Genomic DNA, 23,694 nt, shown 5'->3' with positions numbered 1-23,694 from the left:
AAATACTGGTTCTATGATACAGTGACAGTATGAAGAATACTGATGTCTAGCTTGCAGATAAATAAGATTGTCAATGAGTTAACTCAACAAAATAAAGTACAATAGCTAATATACTTACTATGTTTATCCTAAGGCTATTAAATGCAATAAAACCAGCTTCAGTTACTAGATTAGCTGCATTTTTCACGACTGATCACAATGATAAACTTTTGCTAAATTCATAAAGAAAATATGTATTTCTGCCTATTAGCTATCTTGTAAAATCACTGTGTAAGAGTACTAAATATTGGTGCCTTCATCTCAGTGGTGTGTATTTGTACAATGAGCTTAGGAACATTAACCATGTGAGGGTGACTAATTCGAAGATGAACAACAGAGCCATTGTGTGCCCAGCGCAGCTGGCACTGCCTGTATTATTTTAATCAAACTCTGAAGACAATCAGTTTGGGAAGGAACCTGAGAAAGTTCTTGGGCACAGGTACCATTTCCCTAGAATACAAGCCTCAGGGTTAACCTAAGATCAACATAAAAGTTACCATTTTCATATAGTAGCTGAGGTGAAAAATATTGCTTAAGGATAACAAGTTCACATTATGTCTTCTACAGCCGACGAAGTCTCAAGAAGTGCAGTAACAGACACATGACGGAAAGGAGACAAGAAGACCAAGAACACAAGGCAACAGGACAATGGTGGTTTTCCAGAAATAGGTGAATGTCCCAGAGGAAGGTAGAGTGGGACGGTCACACCTTTGATTCTTTAAAGACTGGGAAAAGGCAGTAGGGTAACTAGTGCACATGCCCTAACCTTGACCTCCTTCCAGAACGAGGCAAGACCCCAGCAAAAAAGGGAACATGTTTAGAGAGTTTTGAGTAGTCAGAATAATAATAGGAGTGGCTAGCTTATCTTTTAATTTTTAAGATGACAAATTTTGGGACGATGCTGTTTTGTACTCTTAAATTTATCTCTGAGCTTCTCTGCAGCCTTGATGGTAAGTAACAGATCACGGCTGCTGAAGATTGAAGAAGAGAATTGGTCACACTGCAAACATTTATACAAGCTTACACAGGTTGAGTGTAAAAATGAAGTTTAATTTAAGGATGGCACACAGATGAGCATTCACCTTGCCTTTCCTCAATAAGACACCCACCCACTTCCACCTGTGAGGAGGCAAAGAGAATTTCAGTGTTCAGGGTGTTCTGCTGGGTTTGCGTTATTTCCATGATGTCCTTGTGAATGAGGATTACATTCAATTTTTTTCACTGATTTACAGATTATTTTTTGGCTGTTAGTCAACTATGATATTATACATGTCTAGACCAAATGAAAATATTTTACTTGATATTTGCAGCCTATCTTACAGGTTTGTTTTCTGCAAGCACGTACAGGTAACCTGTACCTCTCTTTGCACGGCACAGCTCTCTCAGAATGTAGTATTCAAGCCCTAGGTGCTTTTCTGAATCAGAATAGTGACTGCGTTCTTTATTTGCTAGTTTGTTCTATCTTCATTATTATTCTAGCAGCAGGAATTAATCTGTGCAGAGGAATATGGATCTGTGGGAACAACAAACAGACTGTTTGTGGTAGCTCTAAGGCTTCCATAATGGACACCCGCACTTACTCTAACCCAATGGATGTGCAAACATAAAAAGCATTTTTACCCTGCACAGTATCAGTGAAACTTCTGTCAGCAAAATACATTTTACTTATGTTTTTATAACTTATAAATACATTTTGGCAAAGACAAATACAAGTTATATTTAGGAAACACCCCCATACTCTAAGATGGCCAAGCTACAAACAGGTTTAGGCTCTAAGTGCACCTCACCTCAGAGAAGCACTGCATCACCATTAGATGAAGACTATGAGCTGCATTTGTGTAGGCACACATATTTAAATGTGGCTATGGTGGCTACAGAGAGATGGCATTACCTGTTGATCTTCTGAAGTCCTGCTGTCTTTTGCTTTTCCAAAACTTTCTGAGACTTCTTCAAGGCTTGCAAGATACAATGCTAAGCAATATGGGATACCAGCAGTTACACTGAAGCAAGCTAAAATATGGATTAACAGCAAGACACCACTGCCATTAGATTATTTTACTTTGATTCGATATCTTATCTAACTATTCCTGTAGTAACATTTGCTACCCTACATGCTCGCTATCTGTACAGCTCCTTTAATGCTATTATTCTTAAAGCAGCATAGAAAATATGCAAGACTGGCATTATGCAAAGTAAACTTTTCCTTCCAAATCCTCAGGTTTGAGAATCTCTTTGACCCAACTCCATAGTTGCCATGGGGAATGCCTTCAGGGCCAAAAGAGAGAGAGAGGCAAGCCTCCCAAAATACAGCCCAGCCTTTAGCTTTCCTTTGGTTTGCAGTCCCCACTACCTCTTCCTTCCAAGACCATGCATGTTATGCTGAAGTTCTTCTAACTTGGATGGAATGGTGAAGACGCCATCTACTTTCTAATGACAAAAACATTTTTTTAAATTTCATTCAGCTTATTGACCACATGCACAGAAAGCAGGCATACCTGTATCTTGAACAGCCACTTTTCCAAGTCCAAATATAATGTATGGCTGTATGTCATCCCGTCCAGAAATTACTTAGACAAAGGAATGAATTAACGTATTTTCTCTATGTGCAGCTACAAGAGCTTGGCAGAACGGCACAATGAAACTAAGCTCCTCTGGAAACATCACTAAAGGCAAAATGTTTAAGATGTTTTTCTTCCCTTTATCCGTGCCGAAAGCAAACACTATTTCTTGCACTTACTGCTCCCTTGGCTGAAGTCACCTGGAATTTTGAGGCTTCCTTCTATGGAGTCAGTGGCTGATATCACCTTCCATAACAGACACTAATTGTTGGAGCGGCGGAGGAATGCACATAAGTCGACTCAATATGAGTGATAGAAGTGATTCAACTTTATTTGCACGGATAGCTCGTATTTATACAGTTTGCAATAATTATACCTACTAGTCCTAATATGATTGGTACATTGCTAATGTTTATTCATTACTAAAACACACCCACTTGTGGCTGGCAGCTATGCGTGTTCAGTAACTTTCTCATGAGAACTTCTTCAAAAGTTACTTCTGAAGTTATGCCAAGGTCACACCGTCCCTGTCTTTCTCCTGATAACAGTGAGACCAGCTGTTGTTTTTCTCCCAATATCAGTAAAGCCAGCTATTTTCGGCCAAGGCCTAGTCTTGTTGCTCAAACTGACATTCTTTCACACAGAACTCTGCTCGCACAACTTTTCCATAGACCCATGTCCTTTTTCATCAAGCCAATTCCCAACAATTCCCCCTTTTTCTTTTTGTGAGAGTAGAGCTTGGTGTGTCAGCTTTGAGACTCCTTTTATCATGCACCCATAAGCAATTTTAACTATTACACAGATTAATATCAATATACCCAACCATCGTAAGGCTTCCTTAATCAATGACATTAGCCATGGTGTTATCCCGCCGAATATTGATAGTAACACTCCATCAAACCAACTAGTTTCTTGCTGGATCTTTGTGTATGTTTCTTCAGCCAATTTATCTGTTTGTGTATAGATGGAGGTAAAATTTTAACACCTGCTGTATTGCCCTTTGCAAAGATCTGTGAACACAATTAATTAAACACAGTAAAAACAACATTATACCTAATAAAACACATAAGAATAAAAGACTGTTCAGGTAATGCCAATGACACACAAAAAGAGATTTGATTAATAGCGTTAGCTAGTGACACCCAAACATTCTTACTGTCCCATGGCGTTAACCGATGTGGATCAATCACCGGTGTCACTGTCATGCTGCTTACTACAGTCAGTGTGTTCCATATCAGTCTCAGCATAAGGTTTCAAATTTATGGGTAAATCAGGAACGTATCTGCCAGACATGGATAATGTGATTTTTTGTCCAATTGCTGTCAAGGCTTGCCATCCCGGTGTACTTAGTTGTCTTGTAGAAGTTAAGCTATCGCTGCCCCTCAATAAATCCAGCAGCGGCTGTAGGTCTGTATTTGTAATACCACAACAAGGTCGAATCCACTGTAGGTCTCCGTTTAAATCTTTCTCCCTCTTTTTGTTTTTGAGCAATCCAGGCTTGCTTAATCCAATGTCTCTGCCTTTCTTCTGCAGCGGCTATTACAAGCGGCTCCGCATCTATCACGGGTGCGTTGGTTTCCCCGTCTCTTTTTTGCATTTCCTTTAACAATTCTAACATTGTCTCTTTTTGTTCTATTATTAGAGTAGCCAAGTCCTTGTTTGCATTATTCGAATCAGGGTGTATGCTAGGTATAATTTGTTCATGTTGAATGGTAGTATCTGGGGGCTGTTTTTTCGTAGGCAGATTTTTACTCACTCCCTGATTCTGTAGAGTTTCCTTTAATCGTACGGTTAGGGAGGCTTGGGAACTGTCAGATGGCTGATTAATATCGGCAGTCCCAGGGAGTGGAGCAGAAGTCAAGGGCACAAGAGCAGGCGAACAAGCTCCAAAAAGTCTCTCTCGCTGCATTATGTTTTTCTCCCCGCTTTTCCCTTTCACTTGCAGTTGGAGAGAGAGAGCAGCAAAAGCAGACGCAGACGCTTTACAATCTGCTTTCATTTCTTGCAGACTTGTCTTAATCAATTTCCATAAAGTTGCAAGACCTTTAACTTCTTTAGACCCGTCACTAATTTCATCCCATAGGGAGGTTCCGATAGCTTTCCAGGTACTAAGCTCAAAAGCTGTACCCACACTAATTGAAAGGTTTCTGTCCTTGCTTCATTAGTTTTTTAGCTGATTTATCATCGTCAGTTACCATATCCCATAATACGTCTCCTAATCTACACCATTCACTCTCCTCAAATAATAAATCCGGATTCTTAAAGCATCCCTTAACACGACCTAAAGCAACTAATCCCGAAACTTGCTTAACGCAATTTACCCCCCGCTTTTCTAAAAAGCACTGTAATAATTTTAGGGCTACCTCTTGATCCATTGCCGGCCGGCTTCTTGATACTCCTGGGTGCTACCTTGATTAAGGCACCTCGGTTAAAAAGTCTTTGCAGCTTTTTTCCAGTAGCCCTCACTGACGGCGAACCCCTTTTGGACGGTCCAGGCACGAGAGTTAACACACCAACCAAGACGATCAGCGTTCGGTTAATCTTTTGCCCCCTGGTCGCTGCTACCGGTGCTTCTCAGTGTCTGTCGCTCCAATTCCCCTTTCTTCGGTCCCCGTTCGGGCACCATTTGTTGGAGCGGCGGAGGAATGCACGTAAGTCGACTCAATATGAGTGATAGAAGTGATTCAACTTTATTTGCAAGGATAGCTCATATTTATACAGTTTGCGATAATTATACCTACTAGTCCTAATATGATTGGTACATTGCTAATGTTTATTCATTACTAAAACACACCCACTTGTGGTTGGCAGCTACGCGTGTTCAGTAACTTTCTCATGAGAACTTCTTCAAAAGTTACTTGTGAAGTTATGCCAAGGTCACACCATCCCTGTCTTTCTCCTGATAACAGCGAGACCAGCTGTTGTTTTTCTCCCGATATCAGTAAAGCCAGCTATTTTCGGCCAAGGCCTAGTCTTGTTGCTCAAACTGACATTCTTTCACACAGAACTCTGCTCGCACAACTTTTCCACAGACCCATGTCCTTTTTCATCAAGCCAATTCCCAACAACTAATATTCATGATGCTGAAGGAATATTCTTCCTCCAGCTCTAGCAAGGTCAGGGTTTGGTGATGTTTTAAAGCATGAAAATTGATATCCCAAAAATAGCTTGAGATACACAAGTGTGGAAGTTGTTATTAAACATATAAATGCCTAATTTTTTCACATCCTTTTACATAGTGGGTGTTGTAGCCCAATTCCGTGATCTGTAGGCAACTGCATCCATTTGTTAGTTTCAACTCTCCTGGCTTCTGTTTCTCTTCACCAAGGTATACTAGAAGATTAAAATAGGAGCAACTAAAGCTTTCTCATACATTGCTCATTATTTCACATCCCCCTCTATGTGTTCACTTTTATTTGTAAACTAAGAGAGCTCCTCCTATTTCAAAATATTCCCAAATGAAAATATTTCAATTCTTTTATTGCTCTTTTCTAGACCCATTGAACTTCTGTCATACCTGCTTTTGCTCACTTCATGTCAGAAACAGAAATTATGACACATTAAAATATTCCCGTAATTCATGAAACAACATGCCTTTACTAGAACTTTCCAGGTGTCTATAAAGCTTCAAATCCTCAGAATCTTTCACCCAAGACATTGTGTTGGCATACGAAAAGCTATGAACCATATTCCTAGCCAATATTGCTAAGAAACTAGAAGCATACCACTCATTTCTTGATATTCACCTCTACTGCAAACACATGTAAAACAGGTTTTGAACATAAGAATTTCTTCAACCATTTAACTAGTCTTCAGTCAATAGGGAATGTTCTAGTCTGCCAGGTAAATGAACATAACAGCACTCACATGTGAATAAAAAACCAAAATATAGAAAATGACACATTCCTAACACCCTAGAAGTAATGCTACTTGAAGCTATGATTGCGCATGAAAGTGCATCTTCTACCCACTACAGAAAGAAAGGTCAAAAAAATTACATTTACTTTAATTGTTAATTGGTCTGTAATTATCTGAAGATTAATTTTTTTCCACTCAGGAAAACAAAAGGCAAGGAACACATCTTCTTGAAGAGTTTACAGCTGTTATACATGACAAATCTACAAGCAGATGAAAAACAGACAGCATTTTTACAAATTACTTCTAAAATATTCCTAACTTTATGTCTACTGTAAATTGCAGCAGGTGAGATATAACAGAGGAGATCTCAAGTGTGGAATTTGCCGCTTAACCACCTTACTTAGTCCAAGAAATTCCAAAGGATTAGTCAGATAATTTAAGCAAAGAGTGTCATTTTCTCTACTGAGAGAAGTTAGGATTTAAACTTTAGGTATCTAGTTAGTTCCTTGTACTAGGCTTTACGAATAATTGTATCTTACTCACACTAGGTTGTAAAACTCAGTTAACTGGAAACAACCTTCAAGAAGATTGGATGAATGATCATGAAATCTCACCTGTATTTTGTGCAGGTAGAGTTTTGATGTGAAGGATCTGGTGGATTAAGTGTGATTCTTGGCGAGACCTGAGCTGATAGCAAAAATCCCGAAGCTAGGATAATGAGTGCTACAGCAGTACCTAAAAATACAGATAAAGAACAATGTGATACTTTTCTCCAGAGCACATGAAATAATTCTCTATTGAACTGAACTGTGCTTGGGAAGGCAAGGCACACAGCATTCGCTAAGGAGTTGTGATGAGAGCCTAAGAAAAATACCCTTTGCTACATCCACATCTTGATTTAGGTTAGATGTTAAAATCAAGTGCATCAGGTTTAATGTCCAGATATTAAATTAATAGGTTGAGACTTTTTTTTAATGTGTGGAATTGAAGACTGCATGAATGAATGGATATATTCTTTTTGGTGTTGAAAATAATGCTGTAAAGGTAAAATTTAATAGTGACTTTGAGATCACCATACTACTTCCCACTCCCACACCCTGATTTGCAGGCTTTCCTGTAAAATAGGTAATACCATCAGCTTTTTCATTGACTCTACTTCTCTTTGTGAAATGAGAGAAATTTGACTTTTCATAAAAACACCACCAGAAAGCCCAACAGCAATTTCTGACCTCATTTCAAAGAGCACACATAATATCTGCTAGGGAAAAGTTCCCTTCCACCTATTTGCTCCTGTCCCCCCCAACAAATTTCTTGTGCACAAGCTGGGCAAAATGATGAAAGGTAAGATGGCAAAAAAAGTTCGTACTTTGTGCAACAGGCCATTACTAGACCATAATTCATTATTTTCCTACCCTATTTGTCACACACACACAATATGCTGTATCATTTTAATGGAAATCGATATACTTCACTATTCATGACACTACTGCAACTATCCCAAACTCAGATTCACAAAACCTTTACATCCTGCTACTCAATAAGGCATCGAGTTCTATGTTGTATAAAATACCCCGTATACCTATTTGCATACTCACTATTTATGTGGCATGTTTTATTTGAGAGGTCACATATAACGTGTATAACCCGATCTAAAAATACAAAACTAGTAATAATGTTATTTGCGAGTTAGTTACTAATGGTCTAATGACGTTATCCTTAACATACAAAACCAGACTCACAAACCACTGAAGCACATTCCAGCTGGAAGGCAACATACATCTACAAGTGTGCAGTGATATAACTTAAAGGCTGAGAGCAAATGAAGGACACTGTATTCAATTCCAAATACTCCTTATCACCCCTTTGCTCTGTATGTTAGAAACACATAAGTAATTTTCTCAGAAATGCATCTGTGCAAACATACAGAAATGTCACTACATTAAAAACCTTAACATGTCACTCTGGTAATCTCTAAGAAATTACACATTATCTGGGGGGGGTTTGGGGGCTGTATTTTTTTTTTGGGTGGGCAGAGGGCAGAAGGGATGTTTTGGCAGTTTCGGGGGTGGATATGATGGTATTTTTGAAGAGAAAAGCAAGAGTTTCCTAGCAGGCAAACCCACTAAGTACATGAAAAACTTTTTCTGAGATATAAATAATATCTTAAATACCAAGATCTGTGTAATAAAATTATTCATGAATGTGTCTGTGCAGCAGTCATGGCTAATAGGCATGAATATGCATGAACTGCAGATGATTGGACCACACGTTTACCTGAACCAAAGCAACTAAGACTTTAAACTCAATCACAAACTGTATGCGGAGAAAGCACCTAGCCACCATAAAATGTGATTTCAGCTTATTTTGTACTTGGCTTTGCTCTGCTATGGATAGTAGGTACCCTAATAATCCCAGTTTTCTGGGCAGGCTGGATATTGTACTAGATTTACTGTACTTTCAAAATGTCATAAACCAGACAGCAAATATCTTTAGACAGGTCCTATAATCTTATTTATATTCATTCTAAATATGCTTTGTCTGTCTTTTAAGTTAACCAAATACACTAACACTCAATTCCAGTACTTCTGCAAATGTCTTATTTCTTTGGAAAAGTACTGAATATGTAAACTTGGCAAATGAAGTTTATTATATATTTTCATTCTGTGGGAAGTTTGTCTATGATGAACAAAAACATACAATTACCATACATCATTAGCCAAGATGAAGATACATCCTGAGGATATTTTAGACCCTCTTTGTTACAAAAAAGAGATACAAATTGTCCAATGCCCAAGTACCACCACCTTTCAAACTGACAGTTTCTGAAGGGGAAAACACAAATAAAATGGATACTGCCCTTGTCAAAATTCCTGCATATTTCCCAATTAGCAGCTTTGAACAAAGAAATTAACTGAAGAAAAAGAGGAAAAGAAAGATAAAGAAATGATGCCAAGATATAAAATGAATGGGAAACTAGGAGGAATCAGTAACTGTAGTAAAGAGAACTAAAAAGGTGTGGGGTTTTGGAGTTTTTTTTGGCAGAAGCTGTTTCCTGTAATTTTCCTAATGCTTCTGCATGTATCTGAAAGGCTCAATTTTTAAAAAGTTGCTAATATTTTGAAAATTATAAAGATACATTAAATCAAATGTAAAACAGCTCTTTCCCAAATGTTTTCAGAAAGCAGAAAAAGCTGCATGAGTTTACAAAATTAAATTACAGTATGTTGGCTTTTAATCAAAATATTAATGATACCTTCTCTCTATTGATTATTCTTATAGGTGATCATCTAACAAACATCAAATCAATTAATCTTTACCAACCCCCCCTCCCCCCCAATCCTTGCAGCAGTAGGCAAAGGTAGTAGTTTTGTCTTCATATTATGTAATGAGAGACTGGGGCATACCTGGCTTCTCCAAAGACCAGAGAAGCAGCCAGTAATAACTCAGTGTGAAAGTCAATGTCCTTAGAAACACAAACCAAAGTAGAGCAGTAAAATGTAAGTTTACCCCACGAGAAAACTCATCATGGAAAACAAATCCATCAGCAGATTCAGTAATTATAATTTTATTAAACAGCCCTCTCGCTAAGGAAAACACATCACATCCACCACTACCTAAATCAGTGTGTCAAACATTGCATAAAAAAATTCTAAATAGTACAGAGATGACATATGATTTCATTACTATAATTATTTGCATTTTCCTTAGGGAGGTACCGTATGATAAACAACACAGCAAGAAATGCAGCATGGGCCAACTGACCCTGCAGACTGACAGCCAGCAACTGACCACAGGAGAAGGACCATTTTTACCAAACAATTACCTTGTGTCCAAACATCATATACAAATAACCCTTAACTGTGTTATGCTCCTTTGCTAATTCTGTGTCTCATTTCTATATCCTCCTCTGTTCTATGAGTAATATGCTTTATGAGAGACACTTATATCTACATTTCAAATGTATGACCTTTGAATATGTTAACTGGAGCCAAAAAGCAAAGAGTTCTGTGATTGTATGAAAAGTCCACGTGGGAATCACACCTACACAGCTGGGTCCAGATAAGCAATAAACAACTGAGGGACTGGCCAAACATATGAGGTTATTGGGGCCAAATAAATAAATACTCCATTCCAATAGAGTATAAAGGAACACCAAGAAACAGAAGTACCAGTGCAGTGCCAGGAGAGATCCACTTTGCAGAAAGAGAAGAAAAAGGACAACGGGGAAAAAAGGGTATTGAGCATAGGGAGTGGTACAGAACTGGGCCTTTCCCCTCTGAAAGACTTGGCGCTGGCTGGAGGCATAGAAGAACTTATAGGGGAGATGTATTTTAACTGATCTGGAGGTAGACTCTGATAAAAGTAATGATTTGACATTTTTCTTCAACATGACAAACGTGCTTTTCCAATCTCCTTTGTCATGATCACATTTCTGAACTTGGATCATGAAAAACTCTTCAAGTTTCATGACTCCAAATCAAAATGGTAACACACCAAATACACGTTTATTATAACTAGGAATATCAAATTGCCTCCAAACTGCATGTTTTAATTTGCAGATTTAGGTAACTGTGTATCAAACCAGACATGGCACTGTGCTGTCACTATTCTGCCTATATAAATACATTCGAATACTGTGAGTGTAGATTAACTTCCATCCCTTGGGAACTGCAGATGGCCAGCGACTTGGCAGGTGGTCCCCCACTCTGCTGTGTTACATTAACTAGAAGTTTGGATCCCTGACAGTGGTGACAGAACAAAATACAGAGACATTAAACCTTCCCAGCTAAACACTTGTGAACATTTTTTCAAGAGGAGGAGGAACTGTTTCTCTTTTCCAAACCTTGTTCTTGGAACTGTCTGAAGCTTTCAGAAGTTCAGCCAGAGGCAGGTATCGGTCACAGAATGCTTCACCAGAATGAGCACGTAATGTGGGAGCAAGCAGGGACTTACTGGTTAAATGGCAAGACACAACTGAGCATAGGCAAGACTGCTCATTCTGCCTTTTCCTGCTTCCAAGAGGTGGCTGCGTGATGAGTTACAGTGTTTGAAAATTTGGACAAAAGGTACAAATCCAGAATTCTGTCTTTTAGTATCTTATACAGGAGATGAATTAAAATCACATTAGTGTAGGTAAGGTATTTACTGTATTGTATTTGAGATAACTATGCAAAGAACTGTGTTACTTTTTAAAAAGCGCCACAATGGCTGTATGATACACTTTCTCCAGTGGTTCTTGGTAAGATATTCTGAATTCCAATTAATGAGCAAGAAATTACATATCACATATACACACATGAGATTTAAAAACTAACCAGCTGTGGAGTTCCAAGCATTTGATTCCTTATACTGAAAAAAAAAGCATAAAAAAAGCCTAAATAAAACATTGCCAAACATGACTTGAAGGAGAAACTTCACCTGAAAAAAATAACATGCTAAACTTCTCTTTTTTAAATTAGCCTTTAGCTGTGGTACTATACTACTAGTCTTGAAAAGCTGTATGATTTCACGGAGAAGATGGGTTGAACAGTGCTATTTTAAAGAGGAGTACTTTGAAAATATTAGCACTTGAATTTTTATTTTCATTTTATTAACAATTATGAGGAAAATACAATACGCTAATTAAACACTCACCTGTTAAGCTGCCAAGTGTAAGTTTCCGGCGACCCATTCTTTCAACGAGCCAGACTCCCACAAGAGTAAAAATGAAGTTTATAAATGCTGTCAGCGCAGCCAGCCAGATTGCAAGCCTGTCATCTTCAACTCCTGACATCTGCAAAATGGTAGCACTGTAGTACCTGCAAGCAGAGGGAGAGACAAATATGAACACTGCTGATTTCAATTTGGCTTATGTTATAGTTTCTGATTTTAAATCAAAATAGACCATACCAAATATCAAGTGTGACCTCCTGCATAATGCAGCTGCAGACTGACACCCAATTACCCTGGCAAATCAGGCATAAACAAGGCATAACTCGCGCTTGACTAAAGTTTTGACTGGAGGACATCAAGAGACAAATTGCCATTCTCTTGGCTGTTTATATTTTCAATGGTCAATCATATTGTGCTAGAAATGGGGTTTGCATTTCTAATTTAAATGAATCCTGCTTTCAAATCCAGCTGTTGGTTTATGCTCTAACTTTTCTCTGCCAAAACATGCAGGATTTTAGTGCTCGGTGTACTGCCTAGGGAAAGATAGCTCAAAAATCAGATACGTTTTCACTCCCATTAAAGGTCATACAGAACTAATCTATGGCATCCAACATATTGCAAGTGACACTCACGACCTCCTGGTTTTGGGTTTTGCAGTTTTATTTCACTGCCACTGAAGTACCCAAAACCTTCTCTATTGCATTACTTTTGTCTTAACTAGAATATGGTTGCTGTGAACTGCCTTAGCACCATGTTGCAGGGATGTGAATCTGCACCCAACAGGAACATTTGACAAAATTTTCTACTTCTCTCTAAAAGGAATCAACCGTTCCACACGAACAGTAACTCATAAATAAATCAACTAAGCAAAATCAAAAGGTAAGAAAAAGGAAGCCTTCTACCATTTTTCATAGAGATCAAATGAACAGAGATATTGTGCCTACGTTCTCAGGGAGAGCTAAATAGACCTTCAAGAAAACACGAGTATTCTTTTTCATGCTGCAGAAGCACTTCTCATCTTGTTCTATTAATATGTGCTGACTGAAATACTGAATATTCAAGCCCTCAAATACCTAGCAGCCTACAGGTTATCACATAGTAATAACCAAAAAAAAAGGTCAAAGCTCACTTTTTTTTGTGGTCAAATGTCCCCTTGTTTTCTTAATGCCCAGATGTGTTATCCTCAGAAATTTTAGTGGTCCATATTTTTCTATTCTAAGTATAAGACACTTTCTATTTCAAATCACTAATCCATGATGGACAAGATGCTCAACTGACTACTTGCAAAAGTGCTTGAGCCATTTAAGACACTACCGGCCGTAAATGACTGCACCTATGGCTGGATGTTATGGCCGCGCCCATTGAATAGAACAAGGTATTTGGTATTTAGATAGTCCCAGCTCCCTTACTCAGCTCCTCTTCCCCACCAGTACAGCCACTTGGGGCCATGCCTACACAACCAACTCTGGAGGTCCTCTCCTGCTGCACCACGAGTGAAACTGTTGGTACTGAGTACCTGGTATCTACATACACATGGGTTTTGAGCCTGGCTCCGGTGTCTGCCAGCCCATTAGCAACTGCAAGGTCTCATCCAGGCTCATTTTGTCTGAAAGAGCTGCACACTGTGAGATCCTGGCAAGGCTGCGAATCTTGAAGAGACCAAGATTCATGAAGAATAGACATCATCTGAATTAAAATGCTAATGGTAATGCAGCCTCACTTCTTGAGGCTCTCTAAATTAAACTGCTAACTGCCTGTCAAAACGTATATCGTAGAGCACTGTTCTAGTCACCAAAATCATCCAGTCTCTGATCTCCCAACACACTTCTCTTTTTCTTCTTAAGGGTAGGAAAATAACAATAAATGTCAAGTCTTGGCCCACTGACACCTATTCTGAAACTCCTATTTACTTCAACCAGACAACGCTTCAGGAGCCACAAACTCCACACACATCTAAATCTTCTCAAAATCCAATGCTACTGGGAGGTCAGAAATTGCCGGCTGTCAGCAGCAATGTATAGCGTACTGATTCTATATGGTTAAAAAAGCAAAGAATAAAGAATCACATAAAAGCACATCTGCCTGATATATACAAACAGACATCTTCTGCCCCTGACAGTCCTTCTGGTTGCTTATTACACTCACTGGTGATATATTCTCAACTAGAGGCTTACAGTTTATCCATAACTAAACAACATATTTCATTTCTATGGAAAACAAACCAGGGAAATGTAGATTCTACAAATCCAAATGCCAAGCTACTAAAGCCTGGGTGCTAGGCAATGATGTTCATGTTTATTATGGCATAGCAATCTAATTTCAAAAATTTAAAAGAACACTTGCATAGATTATAGCTACTAAATGTATTTGCTTATGTTTACCTATTTTAGTATGCCCATTTTTTATACCAACCTGTGCAGCCCTAACTGCCTATTAATGTAACAAGATGACAGGTCTTTTTAATTTCTTCCTGACAAGGAAAAAACTATATGGCAGAAAAAGGTCAAGCTGTGATATTATACAACCACAGTGAATACTGCAGCTCCTGCAGGGAATGCAATTTCAGTGACAAAATTGTGCAGTCCTAGCTTATTTTCTGAAATGTAAAGAAAATGACAAAAGCACATGTGCATCCTTGAAATTTTTAAGTACTGCATCTTAGAAAGCAAATAAATACAGACAATTACAAAGCCACACAAAATAACTGAGTCAGATACATACAGAAAGATTTTAATATTGATAATTTTTGCAGATGTCAAAATTATAAAGTTTTTCTATCAAGAGTTGCTGTACATTAAAAAAAACCTTGAAACATTTCCACATTCAAGAACCATCAGACTAATCCTTAACTATATACTGAAAATGAAGTATTGGAAGAAATTAAGCAGCCCCAAACACTTTCCTCCCTCTTCTTTAAAGAGTCAGTATTTTTTTAAAGCAATGACATTCAATGTTTCAAGAAAAGGAGAATTTTCCTCCTTGAAGCAGATTTTACAGACAATTCCAGATGCATCAGGGTTCCCATGTTAGCTTGTTCAGCCACAGACATGCAGCCCACCATGCCAGCCTTTGTAGCTCTTGATCTAAAAACAATGCAACCCATCTGTTATAGCAAGTCTACTCCAACAAAGTTTCTGTCTAAGGATGTCAGACTTTTTGGACAGTATTGTTGTTTAACCCCAGCCAGCAACTAAGCACCACGCAGCTGCTCACTCACTCCCCCCGCCACCCAGTGGGATGGGGGAGAAAATCGGGAAAAGTAGTAAAACTCATGTGTTGAGATAAGAACGGTTTAATAGAACAGAAAAGAAGAAACTAATAATGATAACACTAATAAAATGACAGCAGCAATAATAAAAGGATTGGAATGTACAAATGATGCGCAGTGCAATTGCTCACCACCCACCGATCGACACCCAGTTAGTCCCTGAGAGGTGATTCCCCCCACCCCCACTCCCCCCAGTTTACATACTGGGCATGATGTCACATGGTATGGAATACACCGTTGGCCAGTCTGGGTCAGCTGCCCTGGCTGTGTCCTGTGCCAACTCTTTGTGCCCCTCCAGCTTTCTCGCTGGCTGGGCTTGAGAAGCTGAAAAATCCTTGACTTTAGACTAAACACTACTTAGCAACAACCGAAAACATGAGTGTTATCAACATTCTTGCATACTGAACTCAAGACATAGGACTGTACCAGCTACTAGGAAGACAGTTAACTCTATCCCAGCTGAAACCAGGACAGACAGAATTTGTAATTCTTGTAAAATTAATTAATAAATCTAAGTAACTCAGAAGTACCTTTCAAGATCTTGAAAACATTTAAATTTTTGCTTTTAAGAAAACAAAAATACTCTGGCACAGCTTTGCAAGGGTTTGTTAACATTTTCTAGCACAATACTTTGGAAATCACTGTCCAACTACTCAAAGCACTCAGTCCAAGAAAATCAGACCCTAGAGATAATGAAACCCTCTATCTTTTTTTCTCAACTCAACTGAAATAACACAATGTGAAATGGCAAGTAGTGCAATAGCCAAGAAGCAAATGATTAACCATTGAAGATAATCCAAAGTGGTGGCAATTTCAACAGATATACATACTCCTTTTCTGCAACTGTGCATGAACAAAGATCCTCTCCTTCTGCTCTATCAGTTTATTATACATTACAATTATTGGACTAGACAAAAGTATTCATCACAAAACATGCTCCACATTCACAAAACCGTGTTTCATTTACACCGTCAACCTGTTTCTCTGCTCCTTTAGGAATTACTAAAGCTTATTCCCATCAAGTTTGATGATTTCCAGCATGGGAACAGCATTAGATGTGTCCAGGCTGGGCCAGGTGTGCAGCATCACCCAGCCACGGTACAGAGGGCACTGCAGCTTCCCTGGCCTCCTGCAGCAGTGCTGTCACACCGAGGGAAGCCTGGTCACAACCTCCTCCTGCCTATAGCCCCAACTAGACTGACTCATGCTGCAAAGTGTAGTTATTTTAAAACCAGAAATATGTTACAGCCTATATACACATGGAATATAGAGTCTTGTCCCCCAGCTGACTCTTAAAGTGGTGAAAGGTTCAGGTGAGAAGCAGCAAGTCCACATTTTCAGGTATGGACACTTGCAGGCTGGATATGGTGCCATCTATCAAACCAGGCAGCTGCACTAGTATGAAACTATGCCAACGGCAATGGAGAAGCTGGACCATTTAGACAGACATCATCTTGTAAAAAAAGTCTGAGGGACTAATGCTAATTCAAATTTCACATTGTTTCGAACAGAAGTGCCCCACTCAACTTACAAGTCCTCTAATTTGTTTCATGTTTCCCTCCTTTTGCAAAGTGTCCCACATCCCTGTAAATACAGTTATAACGTTCTCCAAGATAGCTTGCTGTTCTGACACACACTTTGAATATATACATTATGACAACGAGGAAAACGGGTTAAGCCATCCTTCACATTTCACCTTTGGGTGATAAAAGCAGCAGTTTTACATCTCGCTAACTTGAACAGCAACAGCCCAACAAACGGCATTGCCATGGTGTGGAATACAGAACCTCCACAGCGATAAAACACTTGGCAGTGGCTGGCTTAGCTTGCCATTTCCCACTCGCTGCAGGAAGAGATGGAGAGATGGATGGAGAAAGATCCCACGCTCCTACATACAGGTCCTGAATCATTCTACCCACTCAAAGGCCTGATGTGAATTTGCACATGATATACTTTTGCTGAGAACCAAGAATGAATTTGTATAATAGTACTATTGTTATTAACTGTTTTTAATCCTGCAAACGTACACACCTTCCTTTTTAGTCTTTTGTTTGCAGCTTGAACACAACAAACTTATGTCCAGCATTTCTGAAGGTTCAGAGGTGCTGAAGAAACAAGAAGCACAAGCCAGGAAACTCCCAGTGGTACTACCACTGCCAGAAAGAGGCCAGGCACACTGAGTAACTGCAGTTTACTGAAGATGGACTATATAAGCTTGAGAACACCTTCTAGAGCAAATCAGGCTTGTAGACAGAGCAAGCTTGCATGTGCCTGTCTCACCCATTTACAGCTATGTTATGAAAGGGATTTAATCAAGAAAGTTTAAGCTGACACTTTCATCACTAAGGGCTTGTAGAATTACCATGGCTTCACCAATATGTTAAACTGTGGCAACTCATCTGTGTAGATGAACTCACAGAAACAGCAGGAGAAAGCAAGAGCAGCATATGGGAAAGTAGATGCTAAAGTACTGGAAACAAAAACAAGACAGGAAGAAGTGGATATATCTGGGAGGAGCCAAAGCCAGCAGATGCTCCAGGTGTGAAGGCTCTCCGACAGGAGGGATGCTATGGCCCTGCTAAGCACCACATAAAGCCTGCGGAAGGGAAACAGGCACATTGGCAAGATGGTGTAGAGCAGCAAGGTAAAAACATCCCTTGGTTAGACCTGTTTGAAATAAGGATTGCAGAGCAATATAGCAGCATATATTTGATGATATAATTGGAGTGGTGGATAATGTTGTTCAACTTCCCGGCTTCATGTTCTGCACACCACAGTGGTAAGGGAGATGCAGCAGTTTCCACTCGCAGAGGCTGCATTCAGAGCAACCATGGACATCAGTTTGGAGACCTGGGCAGTTACTGAAACTCTGCTGCTTCCCTGTCTACATCTCAAATCATGTCTGCCTAATCTCTTACCTTGCTTTTTAAATACCCTGCTTGAGCAGGTAGATTGGACCAGATGACCTCCAGAGGTCCCTTCCAACCTCAACCAGTCTGCGATTCTGTGAAACACAAATTTGATTGCCTCCCTTCTGAACTCCTATAATATAATTTAGTAATATTAATATCAACAGCAGCACTGATATTATGAAATATCTGAGCTCAGATCTACTTTTCAATGGGAATTGCCTTTGCCAGACAAAACTTTGTTGATGCTGAATCTCCATTAGCTATGGATAATAAAAATGGAAAGTCACAGCAAGGATAAGAACTAACCTTATTTTTGACATTAGATGTATAATAAAGTTGATCACAAAAGCTGCAAAAATCCATTTCATCACTATGATTCAGCATCGGTCCCAGGACTATCACATTAGTCAGTTTACAGCCTTTAGATTCCTTAAAAAAATTAAAACATTGAAACATCAACTGTTACGTTGAAAAAGGAAGTATCAAACAACCTCAATCACCCTCTGAAAGCCCATATAGTGACAGACAGGGTAAACCTGTCCAGCCAAACGAGTCCTGTCACGTATTGTATGATCACCTCACAATCTCTGCTCTCCTCTGATCCAACTTGACTGTAAACATTTTAGTCATCTTTTCACTTACTTAACTTTTGAAAATTATGCAGACAGCCTCTTGCTTGAAATTGCATGACTTGATTGCTTTCCCCTTTAGCATGTATACCGCATTCCTTCGATTTGTATTTTGAAAACGTACCTCATGACCTATACTTGTGCCCTACTGCAGACTGGTAGCATGCAAACCAACATGATTAGGTTGTCTCAAGGTTCTGCTCTGCACAAGATTGTTTCAGTGCCAGTCCCTCCTGCAGGACACTCTGCTGCTCTCTAAAATAGTAACAGTTACTATGTTTCAAAAATATTACTAAACCTGGTTCCATCTTCTGCATTTAAAAACCACAGAGAATGCGAACAATGATATTTACACACAAAAAAATTGTCTATTTAAATATATATGACTCCACATGCAATTATATACATATATACACACACAAACTTTGTGGCTAATATAATTCTGTTAAACGCAATGCATCTTGTTCTACTTCACGTGATGAAGTGCTTCAGCAGGGCAGCAGGGGACATTTTGTCATATCTACTGTTGTCTTCCAAAAGATACTTAACAATAATTTTAATCTATTATAAGACGTTGCTATTTGTGCACAACAGTGGCATCTCTCATGGCAGACATGAGCCATGCCTGTATGACAATGTACAAACAAAAGTCTTTTATCATCTATCCACCGGACATCAGTGAGACCCTTCCAGCTCATTAGCTCCTAAGGCAACTGGACTTCAGCTATAAAACAGAACTACTGGATAGAAGTACCTTTATTTTCAGGTTAAGAAGGCAAAATATCTAAGGACCAGATCCTGAAATCTTACTGCAGCCTGCCAATTCATAGCCGACTCTGCTGCTTTATAGGGCTCCAATTTAAGAGCAACAGTTGAATATTCTTTCCCATACTTCTACTTTTGAAGTCCTGAGGAGCTTTCTAAGGAAAAGGTTCCTGTATCAACTCAAAGTCTACACTGGATTTTTCAAAATGAGTGCCTGGAAGGCAATCTGGGGGACTGCCCAGATTGTATGCTTACCTACTGTAATTATACCTTCAAATTCCCCATTTAGCAGTAATGATGTAGTGTGTTATAAAAATTTTCAGCACAGAGTGAAATGACATAGTGAATGCCATTTATTAAAATCAGTATATTTTGATAATAAAAAACCTCAGCATTTGGTACTGTTTGACAGATAACTCTATACACCCAATAGGTTCTCTGATTCACCACACATTATCCATGTGCAAGGCACAGGAAAAGGTTTTAAGGATTACCATTTAATTATGTTAAGAAAACACAGGATTTTTTTTTAGTGTCCAAAGAGACTAAATTCTGTACCTATTAAGCAAAGTAAGTGTACCAGTGTCTGACAGGGATTAAAAATACCTTAATACCAAACTCCTACGTAAGTCTGTAACAGAAAGCGCTCTGTAAATTTGAGGACAGAACCCTGTAGTTAAATCCATTGAAGAAGTAGGCTGAATTTAACAGGCGAGTTAAAATGAAGAGTAACAGGCAGAGCTGGAAATTAAATGAAAGCACTGAGAGGAACAGGCTTGACCATCCTCTTCCTCTTCCTGAAATAGAGATGCAGTTCCCAGCACAGAACAAAGAGGTTGGAGTCCGTAACACCTATATACTTAGCACTGCAACAAAAAGCAAAGTAACGTCAACTTTTTTACCGTGTCTTCGGTGCCTTCACTCAATATGTGTCTAACTCTTCAACAGAACCTTTAAGAAAGAAAATCACCACCATCATCCCTATTTTATAAATGGAGACCACTGAGGCTTTTGGGAAGAGGAGGAAGACAGATGACTATTTGCAGTTATCCACCAGTACTACCTGCAGCAGAATAATGACACTCCAGAGTCTCACTGTAGATAAGTGCTCTTGGCAAATTAATAAGTATAAAAGCAGGGAAAGAAAATGCCTGAGGTGTTTCACAAAATATGCCTTGTTCAATTATTCATTTATTCTTACAACTTCAGATTAATTTAAATCATGTTTAAGATTCCAGGTTATTCTAATGCTGTAAAGCGCTAATGCCTGCCATAGGCTGTCTGGGATCCCAAAAACCAGAATCAGTCCTCATTAAAATCAATAGGCTTGCTAAATGTATGTAGCATAGAAAAAAAATTAAAAAAAAAATAAAAAAAAAATCAAGCTAGCCCCTTTGTTTAAGCCAAGGCCAGCAGCAAACAAAAGACCTATATACACTATAGTATCACTATAAGAGCCAGGAGTTATCAAGCTGGGAGTAATGGCATCTCGAAACGTAGTGAAAAAAACAATGAATCAGGGTTTCTTTTGAACCTAGTTCATGGACGCTTTCTGAACACAGAGCGAGCAAGGTTCTGTGCTAAATATTTATTTATCTTTTGGAAAAAAATCATACAATTATAGAATCATAGAATGGTTTGGGTTGGAAGGGACCTTAAAGATCATCTAGTTCCAACCCCCCTGCCCTGGGCAGGGACACCTTCCACTAGACCAGGTTGCTCAAAGCCCCATCCAGCCTGGCCTTGAACACTTCCAGGGATGGGGCATCCACAGCCTCTCTGGGCAACCTGTGCCAGTGCCTCACCAGCCTCATAGTAAAGAGCTTCTTCCTTACATCTAATCTAAATCCACCCTCTTTCAGTTTAAAAATGTTACCCTTTCTCCTATCACTACATGCCCTTGTAAAAAGTCCTTCTCCAACTTTCCTGTAGGCCCCCTTTAGGTACTGGAAGGCTGCTATAAGGTCTCCCCAGAGTCTTCTCTTCTCCAGGCTGAACAACCCCAACTCTCTCAGCCTGTATTCATAGGAGAGGTGCTCCAGCCCTCTGGTCAGCTTCATGGCCCTCCTCTGGACTCACTCCAACAGGTCCATGTCCTTCTTATGTTGGGGGACCCAGAGCTGAACGCAGTACTCCAGGTGGGGTCCCATGAGAGTGGAGAAGAGGGGCACAATCACCTCCCTCGACATGCTGGTTATGCTTCATTTGATGAAGCCCAGGATATGCTGGCTTTCTAGGCTGCAAACACACACTGCCGTGCATACTACTTCTAATTTTTGCTTATGAATAATAAAAAGATAACATCGCAATTTAACCCCACCTTTTCATCCATGGTTTAGTATCTGAATGGAACCATGCTAAATGTCCCAAACTTCCCTTCCAGGCAAGCAGAAAAAAAATCATCTGTTAATAAATGCACTATGAAGAGTTTAAAAAAAGTAATTTTTGTGTTCCTTACAGGATCTAATCTTTTAGTCACTTCTCAGTTAACAAAAAAAAAGAGGATTCTTTCATGCACAGCAAGGAAAAGTGTTATTTAGTTTGCACAGCGCTTCTTTTCAGATAGTACATCTTCAAAATATTGCATCTCTAGTTCTTTTATTCACCCCAGCAGGGTCAGATTCCCCACATATGCTCTGTGGAGCTTTATATAGGACAGCTTTGAGTAACCCTGTTGGTGAAGCTTCCTGGGGAAACCATTTCACATTTTATTAAACAGCACTGAAAAAACTGCCTAAAGGTACCATACTGTCACCTACCACTGGAGTATCTGAGCTTTATTTACATTTTTCCTAATTATAAACATGACAAATACGTATGTGTTTAGAATAATAGTTTCAATATATACAAATGGGAACTACATAAAAACGTCTGTTTAAAAATAGTCCTTTCCATGGCTGAGATATGACTCAATCCTGAGAGCATTAGTCCCACCGTTCCCCTTCGCAACAAATTAACAAATTCATTAATGTACATACATGTATCTTCTTATAGAAGGACATAAGCATTGCACAGCTACTTGAGACAATGCAGCTAGTTCAGAGGGGAGGGGTAGGAAGGGTATTAGATAGGACTAATAGCTCACAAATGATATCACTAACATTTTCTGCCAATTCTTCAAAGACCATGTTGCTGTATACACCAGAGATGGTACTGCATCCACACAGAGAAGACAGGTTGTATGCACTTATAAGCTATAGAATACACATTAAATAAATGAATCTTACAGCCACAAAGCTACAAAGTCCTAATTTGGCCTTTGATGGTGTAATGAAATGTGATACAATCTTTAGAGATCTTTACAGATGTGACCACATTACTGCTCATTTATTCTCCTATTGATTCCTGATTTCTGCTCACTTATTCCTGTGGTGGTCTAAGCCCCCATGTTCGGACCAGCTCCTGCCCCTTTTCCTCCCTCCCAGAAGCTCTGTCAGGCTCTTGCTCTCTTATCATCCTACCATTTCACTCCTTGCACAGAGTAGATTATTTCTGATATCTCCTAATTTCTGAATACTTCATCTTGTACCCCTGCTATTCACACAAACAACATTCCTCAACCCAACCAAAAAAAACCCCAAAACCCTCCTTCACTCCTCCAATTCTTGTATGTTTGAGTAGGGGGTATCTTATGAAAGCTAAGCACAGGAGACTAGATTTCAAAAGAAAAATACTTCCTTTTATGAAACCACACCTTCTTTTTTTAAATGAGTTCACTTACAGACAACATAACTTTATGAATCTAGAAGGCTGCAGAGTTTTAAATGTTCATACAAAACCAGAAACATCTTTGTAAATCTCCCAAATATGTAACTATCTTACTAACATCTCAGTCATTCATATACAGAACTTTATTTCCATATTGAAATTATACAAATGATCCCAATAATTTGTCTATGGCATATAAAAACTAGTTAATATTCCAGTGACACTACAAATATTAATTTATATGTGAAATCTGTTTAATATTCCATCCTTTTCAACTTTAATTAGAAGATGTTGCATTAATAATG

At 39.0% G+C, this 23,694-nt stretch overlaps 2 protein-coding genes across 3 annotated transcripts in view; both read right to left on the bottom strand.

Moving 5' to 3' along the window:
• Window positions 1–23,694, bottom strand: part of SLC2A13 (solute carrier family 2 member 13) — a 166,192-nt gene that overhangs the window by 41,023 nt on the left and 101,475 nt on the right. For both annotated transcript variants that reach the window (XM_049814297.1, XM_049814298.1), the window contains exons 5-6: window positions 12,090–12,253; window positions 7,070–7,190 (exon numbers count right to left, since the gene is read on the bottom strand). In XM_049814297.1, the coding sequence (XP_049670254.1) occupies window positions 7,070–7,190; window positions 12,090–12,253 (285 nt within the window). The remainder of the gene's footprint in view (window positions 1–7,069; window positions 7,191–12,089; window positions 12,254–23,694) is intronic.
• Window positions 2,902–23,694, bottom strand: part of ERGIC2 (ERGIC and golgi 2) — a 296,444-nt gene continuing 275,651 nt past the window's right edge. The window contains exon 14 of the transcript XR_007507698.1: window positions 2,902–3,310. The gene's annotated coding sequence lies outside the window, so the exon portion shown is untranslated. The remainder of the gene's footprint in view (window positions 3,311–23,694) is intronic.

This window comes from Accipiter gentilis, chromosome 11 (assembly GCF_929443795.1).
Source record: "Accipiter gentilis chromosome 11, bAccGen1.1, whole genome shotgun sequence".
Lineage (NCBI taxonomy): Eukaryota > Metazoa > Chordata > Aves > Accipitriformes > Accipitridae > Astur > Astur gentilis.
This window is presented reverse-complemented; position numbering and strand designations above follow the sequence as displayed.